This window comes from Anomaloglossus baeobatrachus, chromosome 6 (genome assembly GCF_048569485.1).
Source record: "Anomaloglossus baeobatrachus isolate aAnoBae1 chromosome 6, aAnoBae1.hap1, whole genome shotgun sequence".
In the NCBI taxonomy this organism is placed as follows: domain Eukaryota; kingdom Metazoa; phylum Chordata; class Amphibia; order Anura; family Aromobatidae; genus Anomaloglossus; species Anomaloglossus baeobatrachus.
Window position 1 is genome coordinate 566,118,808 of NC_134358.1, and position 22,628 is coordinate 566,141,435.

Genomic DNA, 22,628 nt, shown 5'->3' on the forward strand with positions numbered 1-22,628 from the left:
AGACGCTAGGATCCAGGACTCAATGGCCACACAGTCAGGTTCAGGGCCGCAGAATTCCGATGGAAAAACGGCCCTTGGGACAGCAAGTCTGGTCGGTCTGGTAGTGCCCACGGTTGGCCGACCGTGAGATGCCACAGATCCGGATACCACGCCCTCCTTGGCCAGTCTGGGGCGACGAGTATGACGCGGCTGCAGTCGGATCTGATCTTGCGTAGCACCCTGGGCAAGAGTGCCAGAGGTGGAAACACATAAGGGAGCCGGAACTGCGACCAATCTTGCACTAAGGCGTCTGCCGCCAGAGCTCTGTGATCGCGAGACCGTGCCATGAAGGTTGGGACCTTGTTGTTGTGCCGGGACGCCATTAAGTCGACGTCCGGCCTTCCCCAGCGGCGACAGATTTCCTGAAACACGTCCGGGTGAAGGGACCATTCCCCTGCGTCCATGCCCTGGCGACTGAGGAAGTCTGCTTCCCAGTTTTCTACGCCGGGGATGTGAACTGCGGATATGGTGGAGGCCGTGGCTTCCACCCACATCAGAATCCGCCGGACTTCCTGGAAGGCTTGCCGACTGCGTGTCCCCCCTTGGTGGTTGATGTATGCCACCGCTGTGGAGTTGTCCGACTGAATTCGGATCTGCTGTCCTTCCAGCCACTGATGAAAGGCTTGTAGGGCAAGATACACTGCCCTGATCTCCAGAACATTGATCTGAAGGGTGGACTCCTGCTGAGTCCACGTACCCTGAGCCCTGTGGTGGAGAAAAACTGCTCCCCACCCTGACAGACTCGCGTCTGTCGTGACCACCGCCCAGGACGGTGGTAGGAAGGATCTTCCCTGTGATAATGAGGTGGGAAGAAGCCACCACTGCAGAGAGTCCTTGGCCGTCTGGGAAAGGGAGACTTTCCTGTCCAGGGATTTTGACTTCCCGTCCCATTGGCGGAGAATGTCCCATTGAAGTGGGTGCAGATGAAACTGCGCAAACGGAACCGCCTCCATTGCCGCCACCATCTTCCCGAGGAAGTGCATGAGGCGTCTTAAGGAGTGCGACTGACTTTGAAGGAGAGCCTGCACCCCAGTCTGTAGTGACCGCTGCTTGTCCAGCGGAAGCTTCACTATCGCTGAGAGAGTATGAAACTCCATGCCAAGATACGTCAGTGATTGGGTCGGTAACAGAGTTGACTTTGAGAAGTTGATGATCCACCCGAACGTCTGGAGAGTCTCCAGTGCAACATTCAGGCTGAGTTGGCATGCCTCCTGAGAGGGTGCCTTGACAAGTAGATCGTCCAAGTAAGGGATCACAGAATGTCCCTGAGAGTGCAAGACTGCTACCACTGCCGCCATGACCTTGGTGAACACCCGTGGGGCTGTCGCCAGACCAAATGGCAGAGCTACGAACTGAAGATGGTCGTCTCCTATCACGAAGCGTAGAAAGCGTTGGTGCTCTGTAGCAATCGGCACGTGGAGATAAGCATCTTTGATGTCTATTGATGCTAGGAAATCTCCTTGAGACATTGAGGCAATGACTGAGCGGAGGGATTCCATCCGGAACTGCCTGGCGTTCACATGCTTGTTGAGCAGTTTGAGGTCCAGAACAGGACGGAATGAGCCGTCCTTTTTTGGCACCACAAAGAGATTGGAGTAAAAACCTTGTCCTTGTTCCCGAAGAGGAACAGGGACCACCACTCCTTCTGCTCTTAGAGAATGCACCGCCTGCAGAAGGGCATCTGCTCGGTTGGGATGTGGGGAAGTTCTGAAGAACCGAGGCGGAGGACGAGAACTGAACTCTATCCTGTACCCGTGAGACAAAATGTCTGTTACCCACCGGTCTTTGACCTGTGGCAGCCAAATGTCGCAAAAGCGGGAGAGCCTGCCACCGACCGAGGATGCGGAGGGAGGCGGCCGAAAGTCATGAGGCAGCCGCCTTGGAAGCGGTACCTCCGGTTGCTTTCTTGGGGCGTGAGTGAGTCCGCCAGGAATCAGAGCTCCTTTGCTCTTTCTGAGTCCCTTTGGACGAGGAGAATTGGGGCTTGCCCGAGCCTCGAAAGGACCGAAACTTTGACTGCCACTTCCTCTGTTGAGGTTTGCTTGATCTGGGCTGGGGTAAGGAGGAGTCCTTACCTTTGGACTGTTTAATGATTTCCGCCAATTGCTCACCAAACAGTCTGTCTCCAGATAATGGCAAGCTGGTTAAACATTTTTTAGAAGCAGAATCTGCTTTCCATTCTTTTAACCACAAGGCTCTGCGCAAAACTACAGAGTTGGCGGATGCCATTGAGGTACGGCTCGTAGAGTCTAGTACCGCATTGATAGCGTAGGTCGCAAACGCAGTCATTTGCGTAGTTAAGGACGCCACTTGCGGCACTGCTGGACTTAAGAAAGAGTCCACCTGTGCCAGACCAGCTGAAATAGCTTGGAGCGCCCACACGGCCGCGAATGCTGGAGCAAACGACGCGCCAATAGCTTCATAGACAGATTTCAACCAAAGGTCCATCTGTCTGTCATTGGCATCTTTAAGTGAAGCCCCATCCTCCACTGCAACTATGGATCTAGCTGCAAGCCTGGATATTGGAGGGTCCACTTTTGGACACTGGGTCCAGCGTTTGACCACGTCAGGGGGAAAGGGATAACGTGTATCCTTCAGACGTTTGGAAAAACGCTTGTCCGGATAAGCGTGGTGTTTCTGGACTGATTCTCTGAAGTCAGAGTGGTCCAGAAAAGTACTCAATTTACGCTTGGGATACAGGAAATGGAATTTCTCCTGCTGGGCAGCTGCCTCCTCTGCTGAAGGGGCTGGGGGAGAAATATCCAACAGCCTATTGATGGCCGCTATAAGGTCATTTACCATGACGTCACCATCTGGCGTATCCAAATTGAGTGCGGTGTCAGGACCAGACTCCTGATCACCCACCTCTGTCTCATCATATAGAGACCCTTCTCGCTGAGACCCTGACCCGCGTGACGACGTGGAGGGTCTCTCCCAGCGAGCTCTCTTAGGCGGCCTGGGACTGTCATCAGAGTCAGAGCCCTCAGCCTGTGATGCCTGGGACCCCCTTGAAGTACGGATTAGTTCCAACTGAGGGGGACCGGGGAACATAGACACAGCAGTGTCCATGGTCTGAGCAACTGGCCTGGACTGCAAGGTCTCCAGGATTTTTGTCATAGTCACAGACATTTTATCAGCAAAGACTGCAAATTCTGTCCCCGTCACCGGGGCAGGGTTCACAGGCGTCTCTTCCTGGGCTACCACCACCATAGGCTCTGGCTGACGAAGTGCCACTGGGACTGAACATTGCACACAATGAGAGTCGTTGGAGCCTGCTGGTAGATTAGCCCCACATGCTGTACAAGCAGTATATACAGCCCGTGCCTTGGCACCCTTGCGTTTTGTGGATGACATGTTGCTGTCTCCTCAGAGCAATATAGGGGTATACAGCCAAGAAGCGACCGTACAGTGCAGTATATATATATATATATATATCTGGTACAGGAAAAAGTACACCAATACAACACTGTGGCACTAGTGGGGCCAGCACTAATGTGCTGCTTACCGCCCGCTAAACGCGGGTGTGTGGTCGCCAGAAATCCCTAGTCTGGGTCTCCCAGAGCCTGTGTCCGTCCTCCAGCCAGACTGCATGCAGGAATGGCTGCCGGCGTCTCTGTGGAGGGGGGGGCGGGCCCTGGGCGTGCCAGACTAAAAGCGGGAAACCTGCGTCCCACTGTGCCTAGTGAGAGGGCTGGAGCATGTAAATAAGGCTCCAGCCCTCGGCGCTGACGATTGCACAGCGTCTGTCCCATTCCCTGATTGACAGGGAGGGGGCGGGAACGAAGCGGAGCTAGGCCGCAAAAGCCGGGGACTAAATTTATAAGCGCCGCCGCCGTAAAAGCGCGGTCGGCGCTAAGTCCCCGGCGCACTACAAGTCCCAGCCGCGCCGCCGCTCCGAGAGTGGCCGGCGCGGTAGTTCCCAGCACATGAAGTCACACAGCTAAGCTGCTGTGACTCAAACCCCAGCGTGTAGCGCTACTGTCCCCGGCGCACTAACACACCCAGCAAGTCTGGCGTGTGCGTGCCTGTCTGTACGGGGACACAGAGTACCTGAAAGTTGCAGGGCCTTGTCCCTGAACGGTACCCAGCTCCGTATCCAGCAGGTTCACTGGGTCTGTGGATGGAGCCCGGCCTCAGGGTTTGGGGGCCGGTAAGATCCCACTTCATCAGAGCCCCTCAGGGGGATGGGGAAGGAAAACAGCATGTGGGCTCCAGCCTCCGTACCCGCAATGGGTACCTCAACCTTACAAACCACAAGTGGGGTAAGAAGGGAGCATGCTGGGGGCCCCATATGGGCCCTCTTTTCTTCCATCCGACATAGTCAGCAGCTACTGCTGACTAAACAGTGGAGCTATGCGTGGATGTCTGACCTCCTTCGCACAAAGCAGAAAACTGGTGAGCCAGTGATCCCACTGGGGGTGTATAGCCAGAAGGGGAGGGGCCTTACACTTTTTAGTGTAATGCTTTGTGTGGCCTCCGGAGGCAGTGCTATACACCCAATCGTCTGGGTCTCCCAATGGAGCGCCGAAGAAATTCAAAATTTGAACATTTTTGCCAAATTTCCGATATTTTCACAAAAAAAAAAAAAAAAAAGCAAAAAACATCATAGCCCTATATTTACCACCATCATGAAGTACAATGTGTCAAGAAAAAAAAAAAAAATCTCAGAACCACCGGGATCCGTTGAAGCTCCAGAGATAAAATGTCCATCATTAAAATGACATTGGTCAAGACTGGAGGAAGAAAAAAAAAATGCCTGGTCAGGAAGGTGAAACCAGGGCGGGGGGTGAAGGGTTAAAGGCTTTTCTTGCATTGCACCTTCCCTTAATGCTGCAGCACAGGCGCGGCGCCCGCAGGGGACACTTTACTGTGACTCAGCGCAGGTTAATCATCTTGTGAGGAGGTTTTTACAGAAGAACGAAGTCCGACATTTAGTCCGTGGGTAAGCGGCGAGATGTTCTGCAGCAGCTGCAGACATCCAACACATGGTTTCCTCACGTCTGACTCCGCACAAGACCCCATAACACTTTACAGCGTTTTCTGTAATAGTCGGCGCTCCGGCTGCGCAGTGTCTCCTGCTCAACATACCAGGATAGTCATGTGAGAGCTGATCTTTTCTGCAGGGCCGGTGGTAGTTTTGAATGACTGCATTCATTTTATTATATAATATTCTGGGGTCTCAGATGTGCATGGGGGGCAGGGGTGTTATATTTGGTGTTATCGCTCACACTGGTCACTTTAAGTTCAGCATGGCTCCTCAAGGTAAAGACTCCTCTGAGGAGCTAATGAAAAGAATTGTTGCTCTACATAAAGATGGCCAAGGCTATAAGAAGACTGTCACCACCCTGACCCTGAGCTGCAGCACGGCGGCCAAGACCATACAGCGGTATAACAAGACAGGATCCACTCAGAACAGGCCTCGCCATGGTCGACGATAGCGCCTGAGTGCACGTGCTCAGTGTCATATCCAGAGGTCGTCTATTCACAATAAACGTATGACTGTGGCCAGCATTGCTGCAGGGGTTACAGGGGTGGGAGGTCCGCCTGTCAGTGCCCAGACCATACACTGCAGAGGTTACAGGGGTGGAAGGTCCGCCTGTCAGTGCCCAGACCATACACTGCAGGGGTTACAGGGGTGGGAGGTCAGCCTGTCAGTGCCCAGACCATACACTGCAAGGGTTACAGGGGTGGGAGGTCAGCCTGTCAGTGCCCAGACCATACACTGCAGGGGTTACAGGGGTGGGAGGTCAGCCTGTCAGTGCCCAGACCATACACTGCAGAGGTTACAGGGGTGGAAGGTCCACCTGTCAGTGCCCAGACCATACACTGCAGGGGTTACAGGGGTGGGAGGTCAGCCTGTCAGTGCCCAGACCATACACTGCAGGGGTTACAGGGATGGGAGGTCAGCCTGTCAGTGCCCAGACCATACACCGCAGAGGTTACAGGGGTGGAAGGTCAGCCTGTCAGTGCCCAGACCATACACTGCAGAGGTTACAGGGGTGGAAGGTCCGCCTGTCAGTGCCCAGACCATACACTGCAGGGGTTACAGGGGTGGGAGGTCCGCCTGTCAGTGCCCAGACCATTCACCGCAGAGGTTACAGGGGTGGAAGGTCCGCCTGTCAGTGCCCAGACCATACACTGCAGGGGTTACAGGGGTGGGAGGTCCGCCTGTCAGTGCCCAGACCATTCACCGCAGAGGTTACAGGGGTGGAAGGTCCGCCTGTCAGTGCCCAGACCATACACTGCAGGGGTTACAGGGGTGGGAGGTCAGCCTGTCAGTGCCCAGACCATACACTGCAGGGGTTACAGGGGTGGGGGGTCCGCCTGTCAGTGCCCAGACCATTCACCGCAGAGGTTACAGGGGTGGAAGGTCCGCCTGTCAGTGCCCAGACCATACACTGCAGGGGTTACAGGGGTGGGAGGTCAGCCTGTCAGTGCCCAGACCATACACCGCAGAGGTTACAGGGGTGGGGGGTCCGCCTGTCAGTGCCCAGACCATACACTGCAGGGGTTACAGGGGTGGGAGGTCCGCCTGTCAGTGCCCAGACCATACACCGCAGAGGTTACAGGGGTGGAAGGTCCGCCTGTCAGTGCCCAGACCATACACTGCAGAGGTTACAGAGGTGGGGAGTCTGTCAGTGCTCAAACCATACACCAAATATTGCAGAGGTTACAGGGGTGGAGGATCCATCTGTCAATGCTCAGACCATACATCGCACACTGCTCTGCATGGCTGTTGTCCCAGGAGGAAGCCTCTTCTAAAAATTATGCACAAGAGAACCATAAAGTTTGCTGAAGACAAGCAGACTAAGTACATTGATTACTGGAACTGTCCTGTGGTCTGATGAGCCCAAGATAAACTTATTTGGTTCAGATTGTGTCAAAGTGTGTATGGCGGCAACCAGGAGGAGGAGGACAAAGACAAGTGTGACCTGCCTACAGTCAAGCATGGTGGCAGGGGGGGAGGGGGGGGGGTGTCATTGTTTGGAGCTGCAAAACTATCCCAAGCATCACCAAGACCACCACTACCTCCCTAAAGAGACTGAGGTTAAAAGGTGCTAGACCGCCAGAACGTCTCCAGACCTAAACCTTATGGAGCATCTGTGAGGCCACCTCAAATGGAAGGTGGAGGAGTGCAAGGTCTGTAACATCCACCAGCTCCGTGATGTCATTATGGAGAATTTGAATCTCTAGTGACCTCCATGTCCATGAGACTTAAAACAGTGCTGGAAATTAATGGTGGCCACACAAAATATTCACACAGGGCACATAATAGGTTATTGTCACTTAGGGGTGTACTCACTTTAGTTGCCAGCTGTTCAGAAAATAAATGGCTGTGTGCCGAGTTATTTAAAGACGTGTTCCCCCAACTCTGGTCCTCAAGGACCACCAAGGTCATGTTTTCAGGATTTCCTTAGGATTGCACAAGTGTTGAAATCATCATCTGTGCTACTAAGGAAATCCTGGAAGCGAGCTCTGCTGGTGGGCCTTGATGACTGGGGTTGGGGGGGACGACACTGAGGGGTGTACTCACTTATGCGATACTGTATAGATTAACTATAAATCTTCCCATTAATGACCCATAGCACCCACCTGTTTGTCTGAAGTGTGGGGGGCGGGGGAGGCGGATGAGGCTTCACATAGACTGTCCCCAGATGGGGCTTTAGTGACAGATGGGGAACACGAGGAAAAAGGCAACCGGCTGCCTCTTGTATTCAGCGCTGCTGACGGTCCTGACGGCTGGTGCGGCGTTGTGTCGTCACTCTGCGGAGACTCCCCGAGCTGTACACTTCCCTGAAACAACACAATATTGGGTTAAATTATAATCCGTCATTTCACTGTAATCCATGGAGCCGGAATATGAACTACAACAAGATTAAAGCCCAGCAGCAGTGGCCATAAGCAGCACAGCCCTCCCCGCACATCAGGCACAGGCGGCACAGCCCTCCCCGCACATCAGGCACAGGCGGCACAGCCCTCCCCGCACATCAGACATAGGCGGCACAGCCCTCCCCGCACATCAGGCACAGGCGGCACAGCCCTCCCCGCACATCAGGCACAGGCGGCACAGCCCTCCCCGCACATCAGGCACAGGCGGCACAGCCCTCCCCGCACATCAGGCATAGGCGGCACAGCCCTCCCCGCACATCAGGCGCAGGCGGCACAGCACTCCCTGCACATCAGACATAGGCGGCACAGCACTCCCTGCACATCAGGCACAGGCGGCACAGCCCTCCCCGCACATCAGACATAGGCGGCACAGCCCTCCCCGCACATCAGGCGCAGGCGGCACAGCACTCCCTGCACATCAGACATAGGCGGCACAGCCCTCCCCGCACATCAGGCACAGGCGGCACAGCCCTCCCCGCACATCAGACATAGGCGGCACAGCCCTCCCCGCACATCAGGCATAGGCGGCACAGCCCTCCCTGCACAGGCGGCACAGCACTCCCCGCACATCAGGCGCAGGCGTCTCATTAAAGACTGTTCACACAAAAATAAAACAATGACAGAATCCAGTGGGGGGCAGAGATGGCGGCCACTGGATGCCACGATCATGTTTCGGTGTGGCAATGGGGAATACAGCACCTCCGAAACCCCTGAATGCTGCAGCCTGATTAACCGCGGGGTTACACGACCGGGACAGATCATCCCAGCATTACCCAAACAGCCACAGACCTGACATTATCACACAAGGAGCGACAGGAGCAGATGAAGGCAAGAATGGACCATCACTCACACATTAAACAGGAAATCTCTATAGAAAAAGAGCATTTACATTGATTTTAGAGGAGTCTGTGCTTAAATTAAATTAGAAATTAAACCGACTGACACGATCTGCTGCGCCCCTTCTGCAAGGAATTCCAGGGAGGAAATAGATACAACTTTCCTTTTATGTGATGTTCCCAGTACATTTTCTGATCTAGAAACCGGCTTGTAAGGGGTTAAACCGCACTAAAATACACAGAGGATCCTCTGGTATTAGGGCCTCTGCAGTTATCAGAGAAGACCCCGCACTCATACCTCTATCTGTTGTACCCATTGCAGTGACCCCCAAAGCCTCCTCCTGGCAGGGACCCAGATACCCGAAGCCTCCCCCCGGCAGGGACCCAGATACCCGAAGCCTCCCCCGGCAGGGCCCCAGATACCCGAAGCCTCCCCCTGGAAGGGCCCCAGATACCCGAAGCCTCCCCCTGGCAGGGACCCAGATACCCGAAGCCTCCCCCTGGCAGGGACCCAGATACCCGAAGCCTCCCCCCGGCAGGGACCCAGATACCCGAAGCCTCCCCCCGGCAGGGACCCAGATACCCGAAGCCTCCCCCTGGCAGGGACACAGATACCCGAAGCCTCCCCCCGGCAGGGCCCCAGATACCCAAAGCCTCCCCCCGGCAGGGCCCCAGATACCCAAAGCCTCCCCCTGGTAGGGACCCAGATACCCGAAGCCTCCCCCTGGCAGGGCCCCAGATACCCGAAGCCTCCTCCTGGCAGGGCCCCAGATACCCGAAGCCTCCTCCTGGCAGGGCCCCAGATACCCGAAGCCTCCTCCTGGCAGGTCCCCAGATACCCGAAGCCTCCTCCTGGCAGGGACCCAGATACCCGAAGCCTCCTCCTGGCAGGGACCCAGATACCCGAAGCCTCCTCCTGGCAGGGACCCAGATACCCGAAGCCTCCTCCTGGCAGGGACCCAGATACCCGAAGCCTCCTCCTGGCAGGGACCCAGATACCCGAAGCCTCCTCCTGGCAGGGCCCCAGATACCCGAAGCCTCCCCCTGGCAGGGCCCCAGATACCCGAAGCCTGCCCCTGGCAGGGCCCCAGATACCCGAAGCCTCCCCCTGACAGATGCTGGGGCAGATTTGTGCCCAAGATTGGCTCACAAGAGCATCCGATACATTTTTCTTGCAATTATATGCATTTGAGAAACTGCTTTGATGGGTTATAAATATCAAGCAGTTCCCTCAGAAGACATGACGGAGCACACACTTTGAAGAGATCGTCTTGAGATATCACCGATCCACATTTATTACAGGCAGTGGGGGTCTCAATGCATGCAGGTCCCTGAGGCTGCACCCCCAGTCATTGATAACTTAGCCCTTATTCTATCAAAATTGGATAAACATTCTTTGTCCAAACCCGTTAATGTATGCACCTTATTTAAAAGCAAATACTACTACAACTACATCAGCCCCTTTACTATCAGTCCAGTAGTGTGTACGGTTACGACAATGAGCTGACCGGTCACATTTGCAGTCACGGCATGCAGCAGAGGACCGGAGAACTGCAAACAGCAAAAGACGGCAACTGAAGTATTTTTGCAGCACTTTTTAACCACAAATTGCTTCTTAGTAACCGGCAACAATAGAAGTCACAGCAGCGCTCCTCTGATACGCAAACTATTAACACATTTTCTTCTAATCCATTTGATATGACCACATTGCACAAACATGACGGCACTTATTACAGAAATGTAGAAATTAATAAATTGCCATAAAAAGCCTCCCCCTTCTGATGTATGGGGTCTACAAGTAGCAGAAACCTCTGCCGGGTGTGACCAGCACCTCACAGGTTAATAAAAGTTTAACTAAATGAAAGTCATCGAGCAGTGATTTCTTTATAATAGACTTTACGCCTAAAGTGACTATGAATTAATGGCCATATAAACCACAGCAACAGCTGAGAAAGTCATCAGCAATATGAAAGGCCCGGCCATCACACAAGAGCTGTGTACAGAGCTGTGAGCAGAAGCTGCACTGCCCGGCCATCACACAGGAGCTGTGTACAGAGCTGTGACCAGAGGCTGCACTGCCCGGCCATCACACAGGAGCTGTGTACAGAGCTGTGACCAGAGGCTGCACTGCCATCACACAGGAGCTGTATACAGAGCTGTGAGCAGAGGCTGCACTGCCCGGCCATCACACAGGAGCTGTGTACAGAGCTGTGAGCAGAGGCTGCACTGCCCGGCCATCACACAGGAGCTGTGTACAGAGCTGTGAGCAGAAGCTGCACTGCCCGGCCATCACACAGGAGCTGTGTACAGAGCTGTGAGCAGAGGCTGCACTGCACGGCCATCACACAGGAGCTGTGTACAGAGCTGTGAGCAGAGGCTGCACTGCACGGCCATCACACAGGAGCTGTGTACAGAGCTGTGAGCAGAAGCTGCACTGCCCGGCCATCACACAGGAGCTGTGTACAGAGCTGTGAGCAGAGGCTGCACTGCACGGCCATCACACAAGAGCTGTGTACAGAGCTGTGAGCAGAAGCTGCACTGCCCGGCCATCACACAGGAGCTGTGTACAGAGCTGTGAGCAGAAGCTGCACTGCCCGGCCATCACACAGGAGCTGTGTACAGAGCTGTGAGCAGAAGCTGCGCTGCCCGGCCATCACACAGGAGCTGTGTACAGAGCTGTGACCAGAGGCTGCACTGCACGGCCATCACACAAGAGCTGTGTACAGAGCTGTGAGCAGAGGCTGCACTGCCCAGCCATCACACAGGAGCTGTGTACAGAGCTGTGAGCAGAAGCTGCACTGCCCGGCCATCACACAAGAGCTGTATACAGAGCTGTGACCAGAGGCTGCACTGCACGGCCATCACACAAGAGCTGTGTACAGAGCTGTGAGCAGAGGCTGCACTGCCCAGCCATCACACAGGAGCTGTGTACAGAGCTGTGAGCAGAAGCTGCACTGCCCGGCCATCACACAAGAGCTGTGTACAGAGCTGTGAGCAGAAGCTGCACTGCACGGCCATCACACAAGAGCTGTGTACAGAGCTGTGAGCAGAAGCTGCACTGCCCGGCCATCACACAAGAGCTGTGTACAGAGCTGTGACCAGAGGCTGCACTGCCCGGCCATCACACAGGAGCTGTGACCAGAGGCTGCACTGCCCGGCCCGGCCATCACACAAGAGCTGTATACAGAGCTGTGAGCAGAGGCTGCACTGCCCGGCCATCACACAAGAGCTGTGTACAGAGCTGTGAGCAGAAGCTGCACTGCCCGGCCATCACACAGGAGCTGTGTACAGAGCTGTGAGCAGAAGCTGCACTGCCCAGCCATCACACAGGAGCTGTGTACAGAGCTGTGAGCAGAAGCTGCACTGCCCGGCCATCACACAGGAGCTGTGTACAGAGCTGTGAGCAGAGGCTGCACTGCCCGGCCATCACACAAGGGCTGTGTACAGAGCTGTGAGCAGAGGCTGCACTGCCCGGCCATCACACAAGAGCTGTGTACAGAGCTGTGAGCAGAAGCTGCACTGCCCGGCCATCACACAAGAGCTGTGTACAGAGCTGTGACCAGAGGCTGCACTGCCCGGCCATCACACAAGAGCTGTGTACAGAGCTGTGAGCAGAGGCTGCACTGCCCGGCCATCACACAAGAGCTGTGTACAGAGCTGTGAGCAGAGGCTGCACTGCCCGGCCATCACACAGGAGCTGTGTACAGAGCTGTGACCATCGGCTGCACTGCCCGGCCATCACACAGGGGCTGTGTACAGAGCTGTGAGCAGAAGCTGCACTGCCCGGCCATCACACAGGAGCTGTGTACAGAGCTGTGAGCAGAGGCTGCACTGCCCGGCCATCACACAGGAGCTGTGTACAGAGCTGTGACCAGAGGCTGCCCTGCCCGGCCATCACACAGGGGCTGTGTACAGAGCTGTGAGCAGAAGCTGCACTGCCCGGCCATCACACAGGAGCTGTGTACAGAGCTGTGACCAGAGGCTGCACTGCCCGGCCATCACACAAGAGCTGTGTACAGAGCTGTGACCAGAGGCTGCACTGCCCGGCCATCACACAGGAGCTGTGTACAGAGCTGTGAGCAGAGGCTGCACTGCCCGGCCATCACACAAGAGCTGTGTACAGAGCTGTGAGCAGAAGCTGCACTGCCCGGCCATCACACAAGAGCTGTGTACAGAGCTGTGAGCAGAAGCTGCACTGCCCAGCCATCACACAGGAGCTGTGTACAGAGCTGTGAGCAGAGGCTGCACTGCCCGGCCATCACACAGGAGCTGTGTACAGAGCTGTGAGCAGAGGCTGCACTGCCCGGCCATCACACAGGAGCTGTGTACAGAGCTGTGAGCAGAGGCTGCACTGCCCGGCCATCACACAGGAGCTGTGTACAGAGCTGTGACCAGAGGCTGCACTGCCCGGCCATCACACAGGAGCTGTATACAGAGCTGTGAGCAGAAGCTGCACTGCCCGGCCATCACACAGGAGCTGTGTACAGAGCTGTGACCAGAGGCTGCACTGCCCGGCCATCACACAGGAGCTGTGTACAGAGCTGTGACCAGAGGCTGCACTGCCCGGCCATCACACAAGAGCTGTGTACAGAGCTGTGAGCAGAAGCTGCACTGCCCGGCCATCACACAAGAGCTGTGTACAGAACTGTGAGCAGAGGCTGCACTGCCCGGCCATCACACAGGAGCTGTGTACAAAGCTGTGAGCAGAGGCTGCACTGCCCGGCCATCACACAAGAGCTGTGTACAGAGCTGTGAGCAGAAGCTGCACTGCCCGGCCATCACACAAGAGCTGTGTACAGAGCTGTGAGCAGAAGCTGCACTGCCCAGCCATCACACAGGAGCTGTGTACAGAGCTGTGAGCAGAGGCTGCACTGCCCGGACATCACACAGGAGCTGTGTACAGAGCTGTGAGCAGAGGCTGCACTGCCCGGCCATCACACAGGAGCTGTGTACAGAGCTGTGAGCAGAGGCTGCACTGCCCGGCCATCACACAGGAGCTGTGTACAGAGCTGTGAGCAGAAGCTGCACTGCCCGGCCATCACACAGGAGCTGTGTACAGAGCTGTGAGCAGAAGCTGCACTGCCCAGCCATCACACAAGAGCTGTATACAGAGCTGTGACCAGAGGCTGCACTGCACGGCCATCACACAAGAGCTGTGTACAGAGCTGTGAGCAGAGGCTGCACTGCCCAGCCATCACACAGGAGCTGTGTACAGAGCTGTGACCAGAGGCTGCACTGCCCGGACATCACACAAGAGCTGTGTACAGAGCTGTGACCAGCACCTCACAGGTTAATAAAAGTTTAACTAAATGAAAGTCATCGAGCAGTGATTTCTTTATAATAGACTTTACGCCTAAAGTGACTATGAATTAATGGCCATATAAACCACAGCAACAGCTGAGAAAGTCATCAGCAATATGAAAGGCCCGGCCATCACACAAGAGCTGTGTACAGAGCTGTGAGCAGAAGCTGCACTGCCCGGCCATCACACAGGAGCTGTGTACAGAGCTGTGAGCAGAAGCTGCACTGCCCGGCCATCACACAAGAGCTGTATACAGAGCTGTGACCAGAGGCTGCACTGCACGGCCATCACACAAGAGCTGTGTACAGAGCTGTGAGCAGAGGCTGCACTGCCCAGCCATCACACAGGAGCTGTGTACAGAGCTGTGAGCAGAAGCTGCACTGCCCGGCCATCACACAAGAGCTGTGTACAGAGCTGTGAGCAGAAGCTGCACTGCACGGCCATCACACAAGAGCTGTGTACAGAGCTGTGAGCAGAAGCTGCACTGCCCGGCCATCACACAAGAGCTGTGTACAGAGCTGTGACCAGAGGCTGCACTGCCCGGCCATCACACAGGAGCTGTGACCAGAGGCTGCACTGCCCGGCCCGGCCATCACACAAGAGCTGTATACAGAGCTGTGAGCAGAGGCTGCACTGCCCGGCCATCACACAAGAGCTGTGTACACAGAGCTGTGAGCAGAAGCTGCACTGCCCGGCCATCACACAGGAGCTGTGTACAGAGCTGTGAGCAGAAGCTGCACTGCCCAGCCATCACACAGGAGCTGTGTACAGAGCTGTGAGCAGAAGCTGCACTGCCCGGCCATCACACAGGAGCTGTGTACAGAGCTGTGACCAGAGGCTGCACTGCCCGGCCATCACACAGGAGCTGTGTACAGAGCTGTGACCATCGGCTGCACTGCCCGGCCATCACACAGGGGCTGTGTACAGAGCTGTGAGCAGAAGCTGCACTGCCCGGCCATCACACAGGAGCTGTGTACAGAGCTGTGAGCAGAGGCTGCACTGCCCGGCCATCACACAGGAGCTGTGTACAGAGCTGTGACCAGAGGCTGCCCTGCCCGGCCATCACACAGGGGCTGTGTACAGAGCTGTGAGCAGAAGCTGCACTGCCCGGCCATCACACAGGAGCTGTGTACAGAGCTGTGACCAGAGGCTGCACTGCCCGGCCATCACACAAGAGCTGTGTACAGAGCTGTGACCAGAGGCTGCACTGCCCGGCCATCACACAGGAGCTGTGTACAGAGCTGTGAGCAGAGGCTGCACTGCCCGGCCATCACACAAGAGCTGTGTACAGAGCTGTGAGCAGAAGCTGCACTGCCCGGCCATCACACAAGAGCTGTGTACAGAGCTGTGAGCAGAAGCTGCACTGCCCAGCCATCACACAGGAGCTGTGTACAGAGCTGTGAGCAGAGGCTGCACTGCCCGGCCATCACACAGGAGCTGTGTACAGAGCTGTGAGCAGAGGCTGCACTGCCCGGCCATCACACAGGAGCTGTGTACAGAGCTGTGAGCAGAGGCTGCACTGCCCGGCCATCACACAGGAGCTGTGTACAGAGCTGTGACCAGAGGCTGCACTGCCCGGCCATCACACAGGAGCTGTGTACAGAGCTGTGACCAGAGGCTGCACTGCCCGGCCATCACACAGGAGCTGTGTACAGAGCTGTGACCAGAGGCTGCACTGCCCGGCCATCACACAAGAGCTGTGTACAGAGCTGTGAGCAGAAGCTGCACTGCCCGGCCATCACACAGGAGCTGTGTACAAAGCTGTGAGCAGAGGCTGCACTGCCCGGCCATCACACAAGAGCTGTGTACAGAGCTGTGAGCAGAAGCTGCACTGCCCAGCCATCACACAGGAGCTGTGTACAGAGCTGTGAGCAGAGGCTGCACTGCCCGGACATCACACAGGAGCTGTGTACAGAGCTGTGAGCAGAGGCTGCACTGCCCGGCCATCACACAGGAGCTGTGTACAGAGCTGTGAGCAGAGGCTGCACTGCCCGGCCATCACACAGGAGCTGTGTACAGAGCTGTGACCAGAGGCTGCACTGCCCGGCCATCACACAAGAGCTGTGAGCAGAGGCTGCACTGCCCGGCCATCACACAGGAGCTGTGTACAGAGCTGTGAGCAGAGGCTGCACTGCCCGGCCATCACACAGGAGCTGTGTACAGAGCTGTGACCAGAGGCTGCACTGCCCGGCCATCACACAGGAGCTGTGTACAGAGCTGTGAGCAGAGGCTGCACTGCTCGGCCATCACACAGGAGCTGTGTACAGAGCTGTGAGCAGAGGCTGCACTGCCCGGCCATCACACAGGAGCTGTGTACAGAGCTGTGAGCAGAAGCTGCACTGCCCGGCCATCACACAAGAGCTGTGTACAGAGCTGTGAGCAGAAGCTGCACTGCCCAGCCATCACACAGGAGCTGTGTACAGAGCTGTGAGCAGAGGCTGCACTGCCCAGCCATCACACAGGAGCTGTGTACAGAGCTGTGACCAGAGGCTGCACTGCCCGCCCATCACACAAGGGCTGTGTACAGAGCTGTGAGCAGAAGCTGCACTGCCCGGCCATCACACAGGAGCTGTGTACCGAGCTGTGACCAGAGGCTGCACTGCCCGGCCATCACACAGGAGCTGTGTACAGAGCTGTGACCAGAGGCTGCACTGCCCGGCCATCACACAGGAGCTGTGTACAGAGCTGTGAGCAGAGGCTGCACTGCCCGGCCATCACACAGGAGCTGTGTACAGAGCTGTGACCAGAGGCTGCACTGCCCGGCCATCACACAGGAGCTGTGTACAGAGCTGTGACCAGAGGCTGCACTGCCCAGCCATCACACAAGAGCTGTATACAGAGCTGTGACCAGAGGCTGCATTGCCCAGCCATCACACGAGCTGTGTACAGAGCTGTGAGCAGAGGCTGCACTGGTATCACATGTAGTCTGACCACGGATGCTGAATGTGGACAGTCCGGGGCGATGAGTGAATGAGCCCGGGCTACGTGCTGCTGACTGATTCCAACACGTCCATATGATACAGATACAACTGATACGCTAAGTTCCCACAAATATTAAATAAGTCAAGCTCCCCTCTCCTGAAAACATTTTTTCCAGGAGTGTAACATGAACAGTTAGGTTGTCGGCCTGGCATCTATATTGCACTTGGCACTGTGCAGGGGTCAGGGATGTTCCCATGTTGTACCCCAGAAAACCGATCACCATCTCCACAATGCTGGCAGCTCCGGGTACAGAAATCACAGTGTCTTCATTCCTCAGAGCACAAGGCCATACAGCTACTACTATGTCCCCTATACGCGGCCTCTCAGTATCATCAATAGATTCCGATTCAATTCAATTGTAACCTATAAAAGACTCAGGAATCACACAATTTGATATTCAAAAAGTAGAAATTTATTAATACAAAAGTGTTCGTGCAAAAATTACATTTAAATTCATTATACATAGGATGATAAATTTTGGCTATAGGGAGGGATGTAAAGCCGCACTATAAGGAGTGGTGCAAAAGCTTGTGGCAACTGCAATACCTGGACCATTCAAATATGACCTGAGTTAATAATACATATATGTACAGGCAAACCTTGACCCCTTCACGACCACAGACGGAAAGATCCGTCCTTGTGCCCTGGGCCGATCTTTCCGTCATGGCGGAATCGCGGCACCGGAGCCTCCGGTGACTGCAATATGTTAACATAAACTGCAGATTCGGGGAGGAGGGGACCTGTTCCTGACCTCAGGAGGGGTGGTGCCTCCTCCCCGGACCTACGGAGGCTGTGATTGGCTGACGAACGCCGCTCAACCAATCACAGCCACTGTAATGTTCCAGCCATTTAAAATGACTGAAACATTGAAATCCAGCCCTGCCAGTGCAGCTGTAGCACTGGCCATTGGCTGGAGCTGGGTGACCTCACTGGATCACCCAACCCCAGCTCCAGTAGCTCTGATTGGAGAGATCGGCCTTGTGACCGATTTCTCCAATCACAGTGGACCTGTTGCTGGTGACCGCCCCCCATCAGCTTCACTTGTCGTCCCTGCAGCACGCCAGCACAGTGAGTGTACACAGTGCAATGGCAGGGCGACAAGCTCCGGTCCCATGCTGTTATGAGACCGGAGCATGGGACCCGGAAGTTGCCGCGCTGCCATTGCACTGCATGAAACCGGCGAAAAGCGTCCCGATCCGCCGCTGCCCTCCGCGATCTGCCACCTGTCTCCCCGATCTCCTGCCCGCACCCCCACCCCTCGTATCTGCTGCCCGCACCCTCACCCCCACACCTCCCGATCCGCTGCCGCCCTCCATCTGCCACAGTGCCACCGCTCCCCCCATTCTGCTGCCCGGCCCCTCACCCCTCGTGATCGTTGCCAGTCTCCTCACCTCCGTGATGTGCTGCTCGATCCCTGTCCTCCTCCATCTGTCATAGTGCCACCGCTCCCTCCGATCTGCTGCCCGGCCCCTCCCCCTCGTGATCGGTGCCCGCCCCCTCCCCTCCGTGATGTGCTGCTCGTCTCCTCCCCTACGTGATGTGCTGCACGCTCCCCCCCCTACGTGATGTGCTGCACGCACCCCCCACCTCTCACCCCCGTGGTCAGCTACCCGCCCCCTCCCCTGTCACCGCCATGATGTGTGCTCCCTCCCCTGTCACCGCCGTGATGTGCGCTCCCTCCCCTGTCACCGCCGTGATGTGTGCTCCCTCCCCTGTCACCGCCGTGATGTGTGCTCCCTCCCCTGTCACCCCCGTGATGTGCGCTCCCTCCCCTGTCACCGCCGTGATGTGCGCTCCCTCCCCTGTCACCGCCGTGATGTGCGCTCCCTCCCCTGTCACCGCCGTGATGTGCGCTCCCTCCCCTGTCACCGCCGTGATGTGCGCTCCCTCCCCTGTCATCGCCGTGATGTGCGCTCCCTCCCCTGTCACCGCCGTGATGTGCGCTCCCTCCCCTGTCACCGCCGTGATCTGTGCTCTCTCACCTGTCACCCCCGTGATCTGTGCTCCCTCACCTGTCACTCCCGTGATCTGTGCTCCCTCCCCTGTCACCGCCGTGATCTGCTGTCCGCTCTCCCTCCACCTCTCACCCGTGATCTGTGCTCTGCTCACCTGTCTCCCCCGTGATCTGCGCTCCCTCACCTCTCACCCCCGTGATCTGTACTCTGCTCACCTGTCTCCCCCGTGATCTGCGCTGCGCTCCCTCTCCCACCTCTCACCCTCCCCGATCTGCTGCCTCCTTCATCTCCTGTGATCCTGCTGCCTAGATCCATCCTGTAGGGTAACTATCCCAATCTCACCTCCCACTCCCCTTCCCTGCCATCCCCATTTCCCCCCCATCCTCTGCCGCTCCTGCATCCACTGCGCCCTCTCCCATCCGCCCCCACCCTATCCCAGCCGCCGCCGTCTCACATTCACAGATGCTCCCTTTATATGCCGCTGCCCCCCCCATCTGCCGCCCCCCAATCTGCCGCTGTTCTGATCCATCCTGTAAGTATTGTTCGTGGCTCTTTTCTAACTATCCCCAATCGCATCTCCCACTCCCTCTCCCCCCCCTCCTCCCCCACCTGCCTGCCGCCAAGTGCTGATCAGCTACGTGATTGGCTGATCAGGTACGTAATTGTTGCTCTAGTTTTTGCTTTTTTTTGTGCACCCCAAATAAGAAAAACAAAACAAAAACATGTACAATTAGGTACCTGATCAGCAATCGTCCTGCAGTCGTACTCGACTTTGGACAGGACTTTTTTCCATCCCACCTAGTCCCCCCCCCCCCTTTTTTGCAGAACATTTGTGCGTGCGCCCTATTTTTTTTTCTATGACATGGGTGTTTAGTTTCCAAAATGGGGTCACATGTGGGGGAGCTCCACTGTTTCGGCACCTCAGGGGCTCTCCAAACGCAACATGGTGCGGCTAACGATTCTAGCAAATTTTCTGTTCAAAAAGTCAAATGGCGCTCCTTCCCTTCAGAGTCCTGCCGTGCGCCCAAACAGTGTTTTTTCGCCACATATGAGGTATCTGCGTGCTCAGAAGAAATTGCCCAACAAATTTTGGGGGTTCATTTAATCCTACTACCCTTGTGAATATGCAATATTTGAGACTAAATTAACATTTTTGTTGCAAAAAGTAAAATGTTCATTTTTTCCTTCCACATTGCTTTAGTTACTGTGAAGCACCTGAAGGGTTAATAACTTTCTTGAATGTGGTTTTGAGTAGCCTGAGGGGTGCCGTTTTTGGAATGGTGTCACTTTTGGGTGTTCTGTGTCATGTAGACCTCTCAAAATCACTTCAAATGTGATGTGGTCCCTAAAAAAAGTGGCTTTGTAAATTTTGTTGTAAAAATGAGAAATTGCTCATAAACTTTGAACCCCTCTAACTTCCTTACATTTTTTTTTCCCCCAAAATTGTTCTGATGTAAAGTAGACATGTGGGAAATGTTATTTATTAATTATTTTGGGTCATATGTCTCGTTGGTTTTAGAGCATAAAAATTAAAAGTTTGAAAATTACAAAAATTTTCGCGAAATTTCCGTTTTTTTCACAAAGAAACGCAAACAATATCGGCCTAAATTTACCACTAACATGAAGCCCAATATGCCACGAGAAAATCTCAGAATCACCGGGATCTGTTGAAGCGTTCCAGAGTTATAACCTCATAAAGTGACACTTGTCAAAATTGCAAAAAATGGCCTGGTCTTTAGGGTCAAAATAGGCTTGGGGCTGAAGGGGTTCAAGGCACAGGGACTGCCAGATGTAGGGCATATTATACATATATATGAGGGTACTTTCACACTTGCGTTTATTTCCTTCCGTTACAATCCGCCCTTTTGGAAAACAGCGGAATCAGTTAACGGATTCCGCTGTTTCCCATAGACTTGTATGGGTGATGGATTGTACCAAAAGGACCTGCGTTGCGTCCGCTGGGCGACGCTCCGTTGCTTCCGCCCAGCGGGAGGAACGCAGCATGTAACGTTATTTTGAGCAGCGGAATCATCTGGATTTCACTGCGCATGCTCTTTTTTTTTTTTTTTTAAATCAAACTTTATTTTGGCTTGCGCTGGACGAACGTTCAGCTGAGCGCCCGGCCGTTGGCAAGTGACAGCGCTCAGCTGAGCGACCAGCCGCCAGCATGCCCGGCCGCCGGCAAGTCACAGCGCTCATCTGAGCGCCCGCCGGCATGCCCGGGCGCCGGCAAGCGACAGCGCTCAGCTGAGCGCCCGCCGGCATGCCCGGGCGCCGGCAAGCGACAGCGCTCAGCAGAGCGCCCGCCCGCCGGCATGCCCGGGCGCCGGCAAGCGACAGCGCTCAGCAGAGCGCCCGCCCGCATGCCCGGGCGCCGGCAAGCGACAGCGCTCAGCTGAGCGACCGGCCGCCAGCATGCCCGGCCGCCGGCAAGTCACAGCGCTCAGCTGAGCGCCCGCCCGCCGGCAAGTGACAGCGCTCAGCTGATCACCCGGCGGCCGGCTACTGGGAGCGATCAGCTGATCACCCGGCGGCCGGCTGCAGGGAGCGATCAGCTGATCACCTGGCGGCCGGCTACTGGGAGCGATCAGCTGATCGTTCACAATAGTCTGCCGCTGGTAAAACTGTAAAAAAAACAAACAAAAAAAAAAAACGAATTGCGTTGTTTTGCAGCATCCGTTGTGCCACTATATGCAACACATCCGTTACACAACGCAATGCAACGGATACCGTTCAACGCAAGTGTGAAAGTACCCCGAGTCTTTAATAGGGTGCTACTGCAACTTGTATACCACACAGAGGTGCCTCTAGTAGCCACAAGGACTAAGAGGACAGCACGAACTGCATGTGCATAATATCCAGTGATCAGTATGGTGTTAAGTACACCTAAGTAAATAGCCCCTATTTACACTATTGCCCCATTAGCAAATATGTTTACCTGTAGCCATTAGTAAGCAGTATAGGTCCTATGTAGCGCCTCAGATTGCACCTGCCCCAACTTCGACGCGCGTTTCACCGCACTGCCGGTTTCATCAGGAGGTATGTGCCATGTGTGATGGCCAGTCCCTGTGCCTTTAAGGTATGCCTGTATATATAAGTATTATCAACTCAGGTCATATTTGAATGGTCCAGGTATTGCAGTTGCCACAAGCTTTTGCACCACTCCTTATAGTGCGGCTTTACATCCCTCCCTATATCCAAAATTTATCATCCTATGTATAATGAATTTAAATGTAATTTTTGTATTAATAAATTTCTACTTTTTGAATATCAAATTCTGTGATTCCTGAGTCTTTTAAAGGTTACAAGCTTACTACTATGTGTAAGGCAGCGTGGACAATATCCAAATCCATGCGCTGGTCCTGGTCACTCCCCTAGGAGAGAATCCGGGTCTGATCAGACAGGAACAGTGTGACTCGCCGCTGCCCGGTCTACACAGACGCCCATTCATCTCACCTTCGAGGGAATTTCCATCCTGGACCTGGTGGATGAATTCCTGTTTGTCTCACACCACATGGTGCACGGATCTGTAGGACACCGCTCATGGATATGCACGTCCGTGGCCACATGAATAGCTCTGCAGACACGCATTGCTCCCCGGCATGGAGACTCAACTCAGAGGGG

At 55.3% G+C, this 22,628-nt stretch overlaps 1 protein-coding gene across 2 annotated transcripts in view; it reads right to left on the reverse strand.

The window, feature by feature from the left end:
- The window catches only part of LOC142243653 (KAT8 regulatory NSL complex subunit 1-like), a 167,908-nt gene that overhangs the window by 98,038 nt on the left and 47,242 nt on the right, over positions 1-22,628 (reverse strand). For both annotated transcript variants that reach the window (XM_075315772.1, XM_075315773.1), the window contains exon 3: positions 7,633-7,833. In XM_075315772.1, coding sequence (XP_075171887.1) covers positions 7,633-7,833 — 201 coding nt within the window. The remainder of the gene's footprint in view (positions 1-7,632; positions 7,834-22,628) is intronic.